The sequence below is a fragment of the Phaenicophaeus curvirostris genome, chromosome 10 (assembly GCF_032191515.1).
Source record: "Phaenicophaeus curvirostris isolate KB17595 chromosome 10, BPBGC_Pcur_1.0, whole genome shotgun sequence".
Taxonomy (NCBI): domain Eukaryota; kingdom Metazoa; phylum Chordata; class Aves; order Cuculiformes; family Cuculidae; genus Phaenicophaeus; species Phaenicophaeus curvirostris.
Window position 1 is genome coordinate 27616957 of NC_091401.1, and position 16859 is coordinate 27633815.

The following is a 16859-nucleotide window of genomic DNA, read 5'->3' on the forward strand; positions in this document are numbered from 1 at the left end:
CTGAGCATCAGACAAGGAAAGGTCAGCCATGCAAAGCCACGTGAGTAGGCAGAGGCACACAAACCCCTAGAGAGCTGTGACAGACGAAGGCAGAGAGATGTGAAATGGGGAGGGGAGTGGGAAGAAAGCACCTCCAGAGCCACAAAGCTGGCCCTTGGCAGCTTTTGTCCTTACCTATTGGTCACTCAGTCCATCTGCTGGAGGAATATGGCTCCCTGCATACCTTTAGTGCCTATTTGTTCTGTTTAATAGCGACTGATTCTTTCCAAGTAGTTAAATTAATTTAAATTGCTACATGACTTATTTGTCTTGCACAGCTTTTTGATCCTAATTATTAACTGATCTGTTGATCTCCTGGTTAACTTGTTCTTTAGCCAATTCACTGTTTAGCAAATACCTTGCTAATAGAGCCCCTGCCCTCCTGGTACATTTATTGACCATCACAAAACTAATTCCTTCTCTCCAGCTACAGCAGTCAATGCCCTGCAATCTAAACATACTCCCTTTTCCCATCACAACCTAACTCAATTCCTCCGATGTGCTATCATCTCCTTTCTCTTTGTCCCTGCAGACTCATTACTGCCAACAACAGCAAATGAGGCCAGAGCAGAGAGTGCTCTCCATGACAGCAAGAAACCAGCCAAGGAGAACTGTAAACAAGGGCTTGGAGGAACAAGGTACTGTGGTCCTCAGTCAGCTCGGCAGAAGGGAGCTGTGTCCTACAGAACGACATTGGCACTCCTCTGGCACACTCTTCAGCCCTTACTTTTGCAATATGAGCACTTTCCCAGGCCAAACCAATGCCTTGTGTAAGACTGTAGGAAAAAATGCCACTAGAGGAAACAATACTGATTTTCTCATACCTTCACTGGTAAGTAAGGCAATATTACGGAATTTTTTTTTTCTTTAGCACAGCTACCAAGCTTGTGAACCTACAAGCCTATCCTAGGATCTGAGGATCCAAATTTCTACCCTCCTGCCAGCATGAGTTAACTAATCTTTCTTTCCCTATGCATACAGATGTTCAAGATACCCCAAATCTACTGTTAAAACCATCTACCCCTACGTACATGATAGAGATTGGCCAGCAAATTACAGAAAAATACCTTAAAACAGTTATTAAGCAACTTAGGGCCCCTGCGCACATGTGCCAAAGGGATACTACTCCATACAGACCAGTTTAGACAAATTTGATTCAGGAGATCCCATTTCCTTCATTTTGAGAATGGTCTGAGGACTGACCAAAAACAAGAGCCAAAATAAGAGCAGCCAAGCCACAATCCCATCCATGTTCTCACTGACCACTTACAACATAAGAAAAGCCAAACCCAGAACAAGAACAAACTACAGCTTGTCCGACCCACGTCTGATGCCCACAAGCAGCTAAAAATAAAATGCAGCCAGGCAATCCTGCTAACAAGAAGGTTAAATGATGTCACCACAACCAGAACAACACTGAACCATCAGAAGCGCAAATAAAGACACAGAAGAAAACCGGGTTCCCAAACCAGTTCTCTCTGATGATAACAGGGACTGCAATTAGAGCTGCTCAGCTTAGAAACTCCTTCACTATTCACACCGAGAGCATCTTTTGCCCTGTTCAGCAGCTATATCAATGCTGCATTTTGAGTTAAATTCAGCCTCTAAAAACTGCAACCCTTTTGCTCTCCCTGTAATTGAAGTTTTCTAAGCTGGTGTCTCCATTCAGAGGGGATGGTGGCAGATGACAAGTGTCACCCATGGCTGCAGGCTGATCTGCATGGAAAACAGAAGCACTGTAACAACACGGCTACAACTACAGTCAAAAATAAGAGCATCCACACGGAGAGTTATTACTGCTCTATTACAGCTGTACAATCACACTGTTACCCTCTTTCCTGTGCAGATAATGCTGGTATCACACAGGTCACACACATGGCTTTGCTGGTAAATGGCTTCATATCACAGTAAGTTTGGCAATGAGTGCATGCTCCAGAGAAAGTGCTTTTTTAAGAGGTAACACCTATCTGACATCATAAAAATACACACAGAAGGGAAAGATAAGAAAACAGAGAGGTCAAACAGAGCAGAGGAAGAAGGATGTCAGCAGCCAGATATGTCTGCTAAAACCAGATTGGTTCAGATAGGGCAAACTGACCCACGTCTCACTGGTGGTTTAATGCAGGGGAATTGAGATGCAGCGTGCAGCAGAACAGAGCACGGCAGCAAGGGGAGAAGGCAAGACCCAAGAACAGAGTGAGCAACAGCATTTGGACAAAGAGCAAGAACATGCTTCAAAAGACATGCAAAATGAACTCAGGAAAGCTAGCTCCACATCTTGCCTTTGAAGAGATTGGCCAAGCTCTGCTGTTTTGAGAAACTTCAAACCTTGTTACACGGCAGCAACCAAAGGCCCTTTTGCATATGAGCAGAAGAGAAAACTCAGGCCTATAAACTCCAGCTTTGGGGTGAGGAAAGGAAACTGCATTTCTGTTTCTGGAGCACATAATCCCCGCTTCAGTCCCCCATCTTTCCTTCACTCACCCTCTCATGCTTCATGTGCCTACATCCTCCTCCCCCTCTCCTGGGTCAGGAGGTGCTTATATTCTATGCTGCAATGCTGTACCAGGTCATTCATCCAATGATTCCTGGCCTATTTGGTATTTTACTGGCCCCCTCCACCCTCTCACAAACGCACGCCACTGTGATTTGCTCTTCTGTCTGCGTATCTACACCTGAAAAAATCTCCTCTGCAAATGGACAAACATGAAGTGTCACAACTACAGGGAAGCAAGGTGCAAACACTCTCCAAGATGTGGCTGGAGCTGTGATTGTCTCTGTTGTGGGTCTCACTCTGCTCCTGAGTGGGTGGCTTACTAACACTGCTAACATATTGCTAGACATGGTTCCTAACCACTGAGGATCTGCTTTGAAGTCTATTGAAGTCAAATGAAAATCAAGAGAAGCACAGCCTCATACCCAGAAAGAGCTCTCAAAGACTCAGGGAGAATTCAACTTGGTAAGTGATGCCTTGTGTTAAAGGTACTTTATCCTGTGCTCTGCAATGAGGTCCTGGACCCTCCGACTCACCCACCACGGTCTATACCTTCTCCTGGCTGCATGCAGGCTACAGCTTTGAAGGGAGGGTCCTTTGCCAACTGTCTTCAGGCATTCAACAATCCTGGCTAGTGTGTTATCTACAGAGTCTGAACATCACTAGGCAGAAAAGAAATATTGTTCTTTTATTAAAAAACAAGTAAGCTTCCTTCATTCTTCCTACCCATCTCTGGGGCAGACAAAGCCCAGCTCTTGACACACCTCAGTTTGCTGAGCTGTGGTGCCGCTCCTGCCTCCCGTTCCCAAAGCAAGCATGCAGCTGGCCTTAGTGCACTTGGAAAGATGCCTCAAGCCAAGCCAAAAATCAAATTACCTTGTACTTGCCGTAAATCACAAGCAGCTTGCTGTAGGTTTGCTAGCATTGTTGATTTAACTGCAGTCACTTCAGATTTGCCAACTGTTCCTCATTACAAGGAAGGACGTCCCCACCTACACCTCTCTGTTGGACAGGAGAAATCAGATGGGAAGTCCTATTCTCCACAGATTCATTTTAAAGACCTCTCGGCAGCAGATGAACCCATAAGCCCTGTGGATGTTGTTTCAGGCCGCTCATCAGCTGCAGGCAGCACAGGGAAGGGATGCAGTTCTGCCACACTCAGCCTATTTAGCGCATGTTTGTCAGACCTACCTGAGAGTTCACAAGACGAATCGTTGTCCTTTGCCCCACATCATCTTGAAACCCCTTGACAGGAGCCCCATTGAATCGCAAGATGGCATCATGGCTGTCTGAAAGCAAACCAGAGTGAAAACCTTTGAGCTAAAGCTGGGGCTTGAGTGATACAGACACGTAACAGATTATTCATCTGCACTTCTAATACAATTGGGTGAGTCTTTGGCTTTCTACACAACAACTAGAAATACGAAGCCAGATTTTGTGGAAGAAGTTGTAAGTCTAACTTAATGATCAATACACTTTTAAAAATCCATGTTTTTACACTACAATCTGCAGGAAGGCTGAGAGTGCAACCCTAGCATTTGCTCTGCATGGAGGAGCACAGCACCTCCTTCCCTCCCTCCCTTCCCCCCTTTCTTCCTTCCAAACACTTTACCGGGAGATAGGCTGACAGAAAATCAATTTACCATGTGGCTGGCTGCAAATTAAGGAACTACCGGTGAGGCACTGTCCTCTCTTGCAGCCTAGAGGTTGACCAGCTGGAGACAGATGTATAATAACCACAACGAAAACTGAAGCTGACTTCAGCCTGCCAACATACCTCCTACGTTACAGAAATAAAACCACTACTCTGCCTTTAACAGGCACAGCTTGTTACATGCCTTGGGATTCCCTGCATTCTCCTGTGCTGGAATCATCTCTTAAGATAGCACAGCATTCCTCCAGCACCCTCCTCTGCCTTGCCACAGCTAGCCATGCCGCCTTAATGCCATGGAGCCAGGCTGCTGCTGTGGCACAGACTCTGTTCATGCCAGTCACCCTGGATTCTCTATACCTACTGTCTAGATTTGAGTAGGAAACCTTTCACATGATCCAAGATGTTGATTTAGAGAGGCAGGACCAACTTCCCTGCCTCCACATCGAGGCCACGTGACCACAGCTCACGGTCAGTGCAGCTGGGGTCCGTGGGGAACTGCTGAGTCCCCAGCCAGGAAGAGCACTCATCTGGTCTAGAACTGGGTCTTTTAGAGATCATCTTCTTGAAAACAGGAGTGTTGTCAAAAGCAATGCTAATGGATCAGTGATCATTGGCAGTAAACATTAGTTTCTCAGCTACTTTATTATCCTAGAGAAGTAGATCTTGTTTAGAGCCCTTCCAAACCAATACACAAGACCCAAAAGGGTGACATTACCAAAGTGTCCACACAAAGAAGTAGTTCCCCCTACAGACCCTTACCTCCACTTCCTACCCTGCATCAATGGAGTACAGGGTTATGATTTCACCATATAACTTCAGCCAGACACCAAGCATTATTATGACCTAAATCTGCACTTTAAAAGGGTGTTCAGTGACTGCACAGGTAGAGTAGCTGGATCTCTGCAGCACTGTCTCCATGTGGTTGTGCTGCACTCAGTTTTCCCATATCAGACTTTTCAGTAGCAATTCATAACCTCCAATAACACCAAGAGCCCAGTAAGATATGAACTGCTCTTCACAAGGTTCTCCCTGGTCTGCTCGGCCAGCCTCCCTTGCACAGACTAATTGCTCATTTAATATCTTAATGTGATTACACAGAACAAATATTCCCTGACCATTTAAGGAATAATAATTCACACTCCTCTATGCAAATGCTTCATTTTAAGGCTGTCAGGTTTAAGGCCGCAGGTGCCGAAAACACTTTGGAAGCTCTAGCAGAGATGATTGCTTGAGCAGAAAGGTTAGAAATTCAGAGAATCACAGAATCACTAGGTTGGAAAAGACCTCCAGGATCATTGAGTTCAACCATTCCTACCAATAAACCATGTCCCTCAGCACCTCATTCACTGGTCTTTTAAACACCTCCAGGGATGGTGATTCAACCACCTCCCTGGGCAGCCTGATCCAGTGCTCAATGACCCTTTCCGTGAAAATTTTTTTTTCTGATGTCCAGCCTGAACCTCCCATGGCAGAGCTTGAGGCCATTCCCTCTTGTCCTGTCCCCTGTCACTTGGGACAAGAGGCCAGCTCCCTCCTCTCTACAACCTCCTTTCAGGTAGTTGTAGAGAGCAATAAGGTCTCCCCTCAGCCTCCTCCTCTCAAGGCTAAAAAGATTCATATATTTCATTTTTCATAGCACTTTAACACACTGCAGACTGTCCAACCCCATTCTAGAATGCGCCCACCTGCCCTGTGGAACACACATGAGTTAGGGGACAAAGTTTTGAGCAACTACCAGAAGAAAACCCTGACCTTCCCACCAGCATCTGGGGACTACAATTCTGAACATTTTGCCCAGGTGGTTCATGAATAAAGTATGAAAGGGCTCTCTACTTGTTTCAGAGGATGAATGCTACTTCCAACTTAGTGCACGCCAATGGGATCTGATCCAACAGGTAACTTACAAACACACTGAAGTCTGCAAATAATTTCCACTGAAGAAAACATCCATAGCCTTTAAAACTTATCCTGAAGTTCTTGGCATCAACACATGCTACATTATAAGCCACTGTACAAGACCAGCATTTATCAAATAATGCATTAACTGCAGATAAATATGTTCAGATACAATTTTGCAAAGCATCAACAATAGAATAAAATCCTCTGAAGCTTTTCAATGGTCTCCTGGGCCAAACTCAGCCACTGCCTTATTGTTCAGAATGAAGCAGTGCCACTTTCAAAAAGCCATGAGCAAGAATTCCAGCATCTCTGAGGCTGGAAGGGACCTCTGAAGATGGACTGCATTCAGTCCTTCTGCTCAATGCTGGGTCAGCCATGGCAGATTTCTGAGGGCTGTGTCCAGTGGGGTCCTTTTCCTTTAGAGTTTTATTTTATTTCTCTGAATAAGTCTTTTTGAATGAAGAAGTTTCTGATCACTGACTGCATCATGAGTGCATTTGTGTTACTCAGTCTACCCCAAGCCCTATCAAGAAACGAACACTTGAGGAACCAAGAGTTCTCCACAGTACCCAGTATTAGTTATACCCTCTGGTGGAACCAATGCAACCACAAAAACTCAAAGGACTAGCTAGAATAGACCTACCTGCACATACATGACATTCTCTCTGCTCAACCCAATGTTTCCATTTCCTTGGGGCTTGCCTGTTTCGGCATGCCCAAGGTCTGGGGCACACAGGCATTGCAATCCAAGGCATCATAAGGCACCCTGCACTGCACAGCAGGTACACTCAGAGAGGAATGGAGTGCCTGACCAGGACTCTCATCTCCTCCTGGGCTGTAATGTTCAATAACTTTAGAAAACATTTAAGGATCATATTCCACTTATATAAACACCTTTGTGACCACAGCAGAGACTTACTGGTAAGTGTATGACAGCAGGTTACTTCTATTCAGTGGAAGTTCTAAACCAATGTTATTTAAATCTATGCGAATAGAAAAGATACCAACCTATCTCTTGTCCCAAATGAGATGATTTCAGAGACCCTGCTGAGGACACAACAGCACAGCGACCCAGGTGGCCCACTGTTTCGCTGAGGCTCTTCACTGGTAGGTACTGATGCCATTCAGAGGTATCAAAAGGACTATCCCATCCTTGTATCATGGTCACATTCACCCTGTCCCGTAGCTGGCAGAGCAGCTTCTCTGGGCTGAGTTTAGCAGCATTCCTCTTTCCATTATAAGTCACATTGTATTTGTTCATGGACAGGTAGTTTTTTCTGACCTTCTGCAGCCTGGGTATAAGGTTTCTGGATGAACTGTCCTTATCCCATACCTTCACAGAGTCTGGGGCTTTCTTGGACTGTTCAGCTGTTCCAGAGGTGCTGCCCTTTAGTTTGCTCTGGTTACTAAACCAAGTTTTGGGTATCTGACCTAGCTCACTGGCTGCTTCACGGAAAAGACCCTGTGATTTAGGTGGGTTCCATTTTTCCAAAGTCCTATGAACTTGCAGATCATTGCTCTCAGTCTTGAAAGGAACATAGTAGCTTCTTCTCGTCTCCCTCCACAGGCAAACTGTGAGGGTGACCAGTATCACCACAAGAACAAACATGGATTTTTTCAACACGTTGATGTGAACCATAGTGTACGGTGCATCCAAACAGGACACTGGAGGCAGCTGGTCCTGGGAAAGAGGAACACAACTCAGTCAGGGCTGCACACACAATCATCCGTATATATAAATGTCAGTGTGGGCAATGGGACAGGACAGGGAGAAGAAAGGGACAATTTTGAAATGTCATGTTGTTTGAAAATCTCAAAAGTCCACCACCTCAAACACCAAATGGATAAACTTGAGCTGGCTATTAGCCATCGCATGCCGTGATCTGAGGCCACAGCCACTCAAACCATTCTTCTGTTCCCTTGCACAAGTAACAGACACATTTAACACAGCCAGTATCATACCACAAGCAGGGCAAGCCTCCTTTTTTTTCCGCTGTTCTTCGATTCCCATCTCAGTCAGCCAATATCCAAATCCCACCACCATTTCTAGAACTGAGCTTCTACTTGATCATAGGCATGAACACTAACGAAGCACATAATGAGGCAAATAACTGTTGAAATAAAAGCTGCAAGTTCACCAACAGTGGGATTTTCACCATCCTGGTACTGACACACTTGGTGACTTCATAGGAAGCTTCTGGAAGCCTGCAATGGCTGAGTACACTCCCTACACTAAACCTCACTAAACAGCTACTGGGAGCCAACAGCAAGGTTTGAGGCACATTTAGGTTCATTAATGCAGTTTGATAAACATTACTCAAGGTATGCTATCCCTGGAGAAAGCAATGCCAGACTATTTTGTAAAGCATTGCATTGTCCTTTTTTCCCTGCCTCATATTAGCAGACACCTCCAACTCCCACCATGTTATAAAAGGGGGCAATTCAATAGGAGGAGTGCTCAAAGGGCAACTCAATCTGGGCAGCACAACGGGCTGGTGTAGGAAACATACACTGAGGCATAAACACCTCATGAGCAGCACACAGGACCAGAGAAGACAGGAGGGAAGCCGCTCATTTCCGCACGTGGCTGCTCTGGGATGCATCCAAAAACACAGTAGCAGGTGTCCCAGTGCTCCTCAGGAGACAAACACAAGCAGAGCATCACCCATCCCAGAGAAACCCTAATGACAACTGCCTCCTTAAGTAACCTGCTGAGAGCAAGCAGTGCTAAGCTGCAGTATGGAGAAGTTACTGAACTACCAACACAGTACCTGTGGAAAAAGCAGCAGCTCTCCAACTCAAGTCATTGTTGGCTATTAGCAGGTTTTCTTCCCAGGTTTTAAGCAGGACGTCCCCAACCACAACAGTTTTAAGAGGCACCCAAAAGTTCAAGAAACACCTGCAAAAAAAAAAGAGGAAGAAAAACCACACTATTGTAGAGGAACCATGTGATTCTGGGGGTGAGCAAGTATTTCCACAGATGAGCCCCTCAGTCTCACAAAAGCTGTTATGCAGGCATGGAGGGGCCAGCAGCAAACACATTAACACCACACAAGCCTTTTGAATGCTTAAACGCCCACTCAAAACAGGCTTCTTCCTTCTTAGTCTGAAACCTACCCTCAGCTAGAGCAAGAGCCAGTTCACAGGCTGTCTGCTCTATGCTCCCATCAGACCCATAGCCTTCTTTGTGGAAAAGACTATGAGCAACAGATATACCCACCACACAGCAAAGGAAAAATCCTAATGCTGATGGTTAACACAACCAACAGGGGAAAGGAAAGAAAAAGCAAACTTTTCCTAGCACAGTATCTTCCCCCTTATTCACGGTGATTCATGCACTCTTCCTCAAACACAGAGGCAGTGAAGACTCCCTGCTTTTTCAGAGCAAGTCAGTTGTATGAAAAGTTGCTTTATAACATATATCTTAATCTACAGGTCTTCACAAAATAGACAAATGCATTTTAGACTTTACAGCTTCGCTCTACTAAAGAAATACAGCAACAGAAAGGGAGATTTCACAGTGCCATACAATTCAAGAAGTAGCTTGCTTTTGCAGGTACTCGGTATACAATGCCACATAAACTAAATTACACATGCTGCCCTTCAGAGAATAAAGTACTAAATTATCACAGCATCCTAATGCTGACTATTTATATTTTCCTTTAACTCTATTAAGTACTCGACTTGATTTCTTACAGAGCACCCCACAATTAAACAACAAACATCATTCTACCTCCAGTTCTTAAACAACAACAAAAAGAATTAATAAGCACAACTTTTACGGAAATAATTCCCCTGCCTTGACAGACCCTCTCGCTGCTCATTTGCTTGAAGGTGCGCTGGCTACCCCACCACCCTGAAAAGCAGAGCTCTTTTTTTCTGGGTCCTGGAAGGCTTTGCCATGGTTTTGATTTCAGAAGCCTCTCCTGAGGGGTTTCCAGGTGCAGGTGACAGCAGGCACATCTCAGTACCATCAGCTTTTGTTTCCCACAGCTAGGATAATCCAGAGCAGTGGTAAATTCATCACAGTGGAACAACTTCACAGTTATTTCAAGGTGATGGCCAGTTCCCACCAGGACACTCCTTTCAATCAATACCACACAGCAGAGGATGCACAGCAAGTCACACCACTTCCCTTCCTCCCTGGGACACACAAAGAAATCTAGAAACTTCATCTTCAGTGCTCAGCACAACATGATCCCTGCTCGCGATGACTGTGCATGCTGCTGTAATGTGAACAATTATTTTGCCTTGATTTACAAGTAGGTTCTGCAAGCAAGTGCACTTTAGCAGAGCCACGACATTTCGAGGGACATTTTGTTCACCATGGGTTCACTGCAGTTCAGTTTGATTATTACTACTACTTTTTATGACATGATCTGATTTGATATGCACAGGTAGTGTCCTAACACGAGGTCCCTCTCAAGCATTCTGCCACCGAGCCTTTTGTGCCAAGCTGAAAGGCAGATGCTCTTCCAGGCAACGTAGGATAAGACACAAGTGGTGCTCTCCTTCCAGACTCTGAGAGAAGTAACTTGTGTGTGCTTCTGTTTCATGGCAGCGAGTACAAACATGCTCTTCTGGAGGTGAGGGCAACTTACCACCTACACAAAGCACAAGTGTCAGCTGGGAGTACTAGAAAGGAAAGGGAAAAAAAAATTCCCCAAAACCTATAAAAATATTTGAATAGTTCCTGCCTTTTTAAAACCTAAAGCCCGATGTGGCTGCGGGGTGTAGCACTGGCTGGTTAGCAGGCAGCCTAACTCCACACTGCAAATCCTCTGGGGGCAAGTTAATTCTCGGCAGAAAACAAAGGAGTGATGCACTATTTTTAAGGCAATCAGGGAATTTCGTCTTGTCCACACACTCTTACACTTAACCCTTATTGTCCAAGTGTCTCACTGTACTTAGGTAGGCCTTAATTATCATAGTACAGAAGAGCGTGAAGGTCTTGCCACCTCTCGCGTCCCATATGCTGCTGTCCACCCTGGTGGAGAACAGCAGACAATCCCCATTTCCACAACCCACAGCAGATTTACCCTAAAACTGCTAACAACAGTGTCTACATCTTGCTAACAAAAAGTCTGTCAAATCTTCACCTGTTTCCTATAGTGACTGACAGCAGATGCAGAGAAACCACATATGTATGGACAAACATGCGCATGTATTTCACTTCTAGTAAATGCACGGCTTCCAAAAAGCTGTGTCACCAGCTGTGCTAATGCCTGTCTTCTGCACATTTGTTTAATTGCTCCTTGAAACCACTCACATTTCCCAAACAGCTCAAGGCAGTGAATTCTGCAGTCGTGCACCATACAGAGGCAACCACACCTCTCTTTGCTTCACATCAGCAAATCCAATTGCACCAACACTGAGCCTTTTGCCTTCATTTTCTGCATATCATTCACGGTCACACCACCTCTCCTAACACCCTTCTTTCATTCTGTTGCTTTTCCAAGCTGCATCCTGATTGTTCTAACTCTTCTTTGCAGAGCAGCTTTTCCAGACCTCCAGCTCCCCGGGTCAACTTCCCCTGCACTGTTGGCAAACAGGTGAACTTCCCTCGAGGCAGGCGCACCAGGACATTGCAGCTGTACATGCTCAGGCCACATGGGCCAACAGCAACACAACAATGGGGCCACTTTGTTCTCCTTCCAAAACTTCCTCCACTTCTAGTTCCTTTCCTGACTGTTTCTCAGCTCTGAGCTTTCAGCTGTCAGCAAAGATTGCAGGATATTTTGCAAGCAGCACTGCCTCACTGAGATTTTTCCCCAGCGCATGGAGGAGGTCAGGAATAAAATATGACTAAAGAGTATTATCTTACTCCTGCTAGCATGGCCTGCCTTTGCTGCTACGCTGCCCAGCCACCCTGGATTGCCAGATCCTTCTGGAGCTGCCCAGTGTTTTCTCTAGTCCCAGCAGCACTCTGAAGACAAAGCCAGCCAAGCCCATAACCCAACCCTTCCTCCTCTCCTTTGCAGATCCATTATGGCTGCTCAACAGTGGAGATCTTGGAGCAAATCCCTGTGGGATTTCTAAGATGCCGTGAAACTTGACTGCTTTGTTTCCTATCCACTAGGCAGTCACTAATCAACAACAGGAACTTTCTCATCCCATGACAGCTTAGGGTTTGTGGTTTTTTTTCCTCTGAGGCTCTGGGTGAACAATCTCACCAAAACCTTGAAAATCCAAGTATGCTGTTTCCCTCTCTCCAGGTTCACCAACTTCTGAAAATGAATGAAGAGGAAATAGACAGGTAGATTTCAAATAAGACTCTTCTGCAAACAGATGACGAGACTTCTCCATTAATTCTTATATATTCCACAAGTGTTACTTTTCTTATGCTGACTGGAAGCACTAGATCCCACCAAAGTACCTCTGAAATGCAATCAAGTCAAATAACACCTTTAACGTAATTTCAACTGTGATTTGAGAGATGCTGCCTCTGGGAATGGGCACATGCAGAAATCACATCTGCCTATTCTTCCATGCCTCTGCTTGGTCCCTCCATTAATACATCACCATCAGCCACTTGCAGGTTTCTTGCCTCTGATGTATGCACAAAAGCTCTTCCATCTAGCAAGGTGTTCCTTAGTCTTTTGGGGGGATAATGCAATAATGATTTCATATTTAAACTTAGAACATTCACATTTCTTTCCAGCTTGCCTTCATTTATGCATTTCCATCTGTACCCACGACTGTGCCATGGCTAAACATACAGCAGGAGTGCTTTGTTCCCAGCTTTTGCTGGTGTATTTTTTAATGGTTTTATGCTCCCCTCTATGAGCAATTTATACTTCAACTAAAGCTTTTTATTCTTTTTTTTTTTTCTGTACTTTCTTGGTATCAACTCTTTCCTATACACAGCACACTCTTTAATATGCTTCTGAAAAGAGCAGTGGTTGGTAGCAGAGGCAGAATGAGTTTGTGTGGAAGTGTGTGAAATGAGGACACCTAAAGAGTAAAGGCACGGAGGCGCAAGGCAGGAATCCCTCCATTCAAAATAAAAGAACATGCCCAAGGAAACTGAAAAAAAAAGGGGGGGTGCAGGATTCAAGAAGTAACCTTGAATCCACATCTGCTCTTAAATTCCCTATTCCTGTCCAGAGGAAAAAAAAAAAGTACCAAGAGCCTTTCGAGTATTAAACAAATAATGAACATGCCATTTTGCAAATGAAGCAGCTATACTCAATACATCAGATGAAAGGTGATAATACATTTGTTCAAGCTAAAGATCTGTCCCTTTGGAGCTGCCTAATACATTATTTACCCTGGCTGTTAATTCAATGTGTGTATTCCAATTTTGTAACTACACAAACAGGGAAATCTGGCTTCTAGCAATTCTTGGTTTTGCTCCAACACATTACTGTGTTGTGAAAATGAAATGTACAACTTGAGCGGATGTTTAGGTAAGTGCTTCCAATGCCATCAAACAGAACAAAAAAAGTGGAGAATGCGGAATTTTCATGTGGAGAATACGGAGTAAAAGAAGCGTTTTAAGTGAGGAACATGGTTAGATTTCAGATGATGTGTTGAGGAGCTATACTAGTCACTTGTTAATGAAATCAATCCCCCCGTTAGTCCTGCCTGCATTCAAAATTCCTACATGTGCCAGAAGAAACACACTGCTGTCACCACTGAAAGAAACCTCCTGCACATGAGCGCACAGCTCTCTTCCCATCCACTCGGTGCCACCTGCCCACAAAGGCAGCAGACAGCTTCTTTTGTGAAGGAAACTCCACCCAAACATAGAAGTCAGGCATCTGTCATACCTAAGATGGATGAGTTCAGAAGAGGTCATTCTCAACCACCAATAATATCGATTACCAGTCACAACAGTCCACTCCTCACTCCCACCTTGTTTTCTAAATGTACCTGCTAAAAATGGAGCTGTCTCCTAGCATATGAGAGCTGCAGACAGTGAAATGAGCACACACAGAACAGCAGGAATTTGCAGAGTATGCGCCTCAAGAGAAACCTAAGTTTATCTTTACTGCAACTTTTCTTATAGCACCAGCAGCTGGCTCTTTTTAAACACTGAAGTCCTTCCAGCACTTCGCCATACAGGTCAGCTCTGTGCTCAGGCCAGCCATATCATAGCACTGCCAATCCCAAGTTCACCCCCTACACAGACCTCGTGCAGGTAAGCAAGCAGAAGCCCTGAACATACAGGAACAGGCTGACACTAGAGTGGCCACCTAGCCACATGCACCCACAGCCAACTCCTGACAGAGCAAGCTCTCCCCGACAGAGAGCACTGGCAAAGCCATCCCTAAGGCACGTGCAAAACAGCAGCAAAACCAAGCAGATGGGCTGGCACCGCACTTCAACATCAAGTATGCTGAATTAATTCCTCTGTTAATCTCACACAATACGATTACATATGCATCATCCTATTATCGTTAAAGAGAATTGTATTTTAGTATGTGGTCCAAGGTTTTGCTGAGTGTGCTCCGCTGGTCTGGACATTTACCTTGGAAAATCATCACTAAACCTGGATGCAACACACTGAGGCACATCTCCACCTTTGTTCTCTCCTCCACCTTTGGCCACCTAGCCCCAACACATCAACAGTACCTCTTCTCCAACAGGCAGGCTCTGCTCAGCCAGCAGCCACTTTCTCAAGGAGCAGGGGTCTGGGGCTCCCACACAGCTACATGGAGCACTGACGGTGAAGGATGAATGTGCACCTATTTTTGCTTTTACTTCCCAACTTCAGATGCACCCAAAGGAAGAAAGAAAAGGCCTGTTTCCGTTTCATTTTTAATATTAACATACTAAGCAGCCTAACTGCTGACAAGAGGGCTAGGCAGACTAAGTGATACAGATGATACAGATCAAATACATCGCTTTGCTGGTTTTCAAATATTCAGCTCCCCCAGCAGCCTTCACGTATTACAACCAGACACCTAACCAGGGTGGCTCGTCTGAAGCCGTGTTAAGTAACAGGGGACTGGGTTTGGTTGGTGAACAGGAAGACTACTGACCATTTCAAAATGGGCTAAAGATTTTGTCCTGGCACAAAAAGAAGGTAACTTTTCAGTTCAGTGTTACCAAAACACATCAAAAGAAGAAATATCTCTGCACTAAAAGCGAACCTGTGCTTGAGAGGTTGGCTTGGCCTTAGATTTCAGCTGTCCTGAAGACAAGTTTCCAACCAAGGCCAGAATAATAGCAATCAGTCATTTCTGCATATCTGTGCTTTGCACATGCACACAGCGCTACTCCACGTTCCCAAACTTCCCAAAAAAACACCTACACAAGATGCTGCTCTCTCACTAGTTGATTTGAGGTCGAACCCCGAGACGTGTCTTTGTCCAGCAAGCAGAGGATTTCCACAGAGGAACAAGGAAGACAAAAAAAACCCTAAAAAACACCCTTGCTATCATGGGGCGGGGGGGGGAAGTAGTTCTACCAAGGTGCAGATTCATGGCTGACTTACTTCTTTGATCCTCTGCTCTAACACCAAAAATCCCACCTAAACAGAAGTCAAGCTGTCTACAGCTCAGTTTCCTTCTTTCCCCATGAAAACAGCAGCTGTCAAAGATGCTCAAGGCAATTTGCCATGCTCTTTCTTTTCCACTTACCTATCTCTATCAAGGCACGGCTGCTCCTGCCAATGTCCCCTATGCCTCATACCACTTTGTCTTGACTTCCTTGCAAATTCTGGCTGCTCTTTGCCCTCTTTGGAAATGGAAAACCAGCAGGCCCCAAGCAGACAGGCTGCTGGAGCTCCACCACCAAGTGTTTCAGTTTGCAATGCTAAAGGTAACACAACCCTGGGAGGGAGAAGTGTCCCTGGCCAGAAAGGAAGAAAGAGTGGTGCATTTTCCGTATTAAAGATTCAGGTTTTAAGCAGAGGAAAGATTAACATGTCTCCAGCAGAGGGCAAAGTGGGGCACAACATCTGACACTCTGGATGCCAGCAAGTTAAGTTAAGGATTTAAAGAAGCAGCTATACAATGAGGTCCTTCCAAATCTTCACCACATACGAAAACAGGCATCGATTCAATACTTTTATCATCTCTAAAAATGCCCCCAACTGAGTTAGCTTTCCAAAGTAGAAGAGAAAAGGGGGGAATCCCAGCATCACCACCTTTCCAAGTCACTGCAACCAGCTCAGGCTGCCCAAGAGTCTTGCTCTGCATGATCAAAACCTTATGACATACACTAACTGTATAGCAGCATCCACACAATTATTGGACTAGTCAGACCCAAAACTAAATCACAGAGCTCTATGAATATTCAGTACATGATACGGATCTTTTGTATGAACTCGTCATCCCAGGAGGCAGCTGCTGAAGGATTGGAGTGCTCCAGTAAGGGGCAAGATGCCAGCTGGGAAAACTGACAGAAGGGAAAAGTAGTGGGCCCAGCCACAAAAGCACTTCAGGGATGTTCAGCAGCATGAAAACAGCCAGCTAATTACTCCAACCTAGCAGCACCAGCAGTATCCTCAGAGGGTTTCTGGGGAAAACCCAAACTGAAATGGCATCCGGCACATATCTTACATTGATTTCATGCAAGTCAGACCACTGTATCTTAGACAGGTATCTCTGAAGCATAACCAATACATACCAACATCTAGAAAGGCTCCTGCAAGAAGCAGAATAAAATGCTTTATTTTGCTTTAAAAAAGAAAAGCAGTATAGTTGCAAGGTGAATGGCAGAGAATCCTCCCTATTATCTTTCCGGTCCTCCCAACTCTGCACACGACACAAGACAGCGCCATTGCAAACAGCAGTTCCTCGGAAAGGATGGGGCCTTGTCACG

At 45.1% G+C, this 16859-nt stretch overlaps 2 protein-coding genes across 6 annotated transcripts in view; both read right to left on the reverse strand.

The window, feature by feature from the left end:
* LOC138724660 (G-protein coupled receptor 35-like) overlaps nucleotides 1-16859 on the reverse strand; it is an 88317-nt gene that overhangs the window by 42860 nt on the left and 28598 nt on the right. The gene's annotated exons all lie outside the window — the stretch shown is intronic.
* ST6GAL1 (ST6 beta-galactoside alpha-2,6-sialyltransferase 1) overlaps nucleotides 1-16859 on the reverse strand; it is a 36397-nt gene that overhangs the window by 5917 nt on the left and 13621 nt on the right. For 4 of the 5 annotated variants that reach the window (XM_069864517.1, XM_069864518.1, XM_069864519.1 and 1 more), the window contains exons 2-4: nucleotides 8858-8985; nucleotides 7095-7767; nucleotides 3725-3822 (exon numbers count right to left, since the gene is read on the reverse strand). In XM_069864517.1, the coding sequence (XP_069720618.1) occupies nucleotides 3725-3822; nucleotides 7095-7725 (729 nt within the window). In that variant the 5' untranslated portion in view covers nucleotides 7726-7767; nucleotides 8858-8985. Of the gene's footprint in view, nucleotides 1-3724; nucleotides 3823-7094; nucleotides 7768-8857; nucleotides 8986-10481; nucleotides 10648-16859 lie in introns of those variants that run through there. The other variant, XM_069864516.1, reaches the window with a different exon arrangement.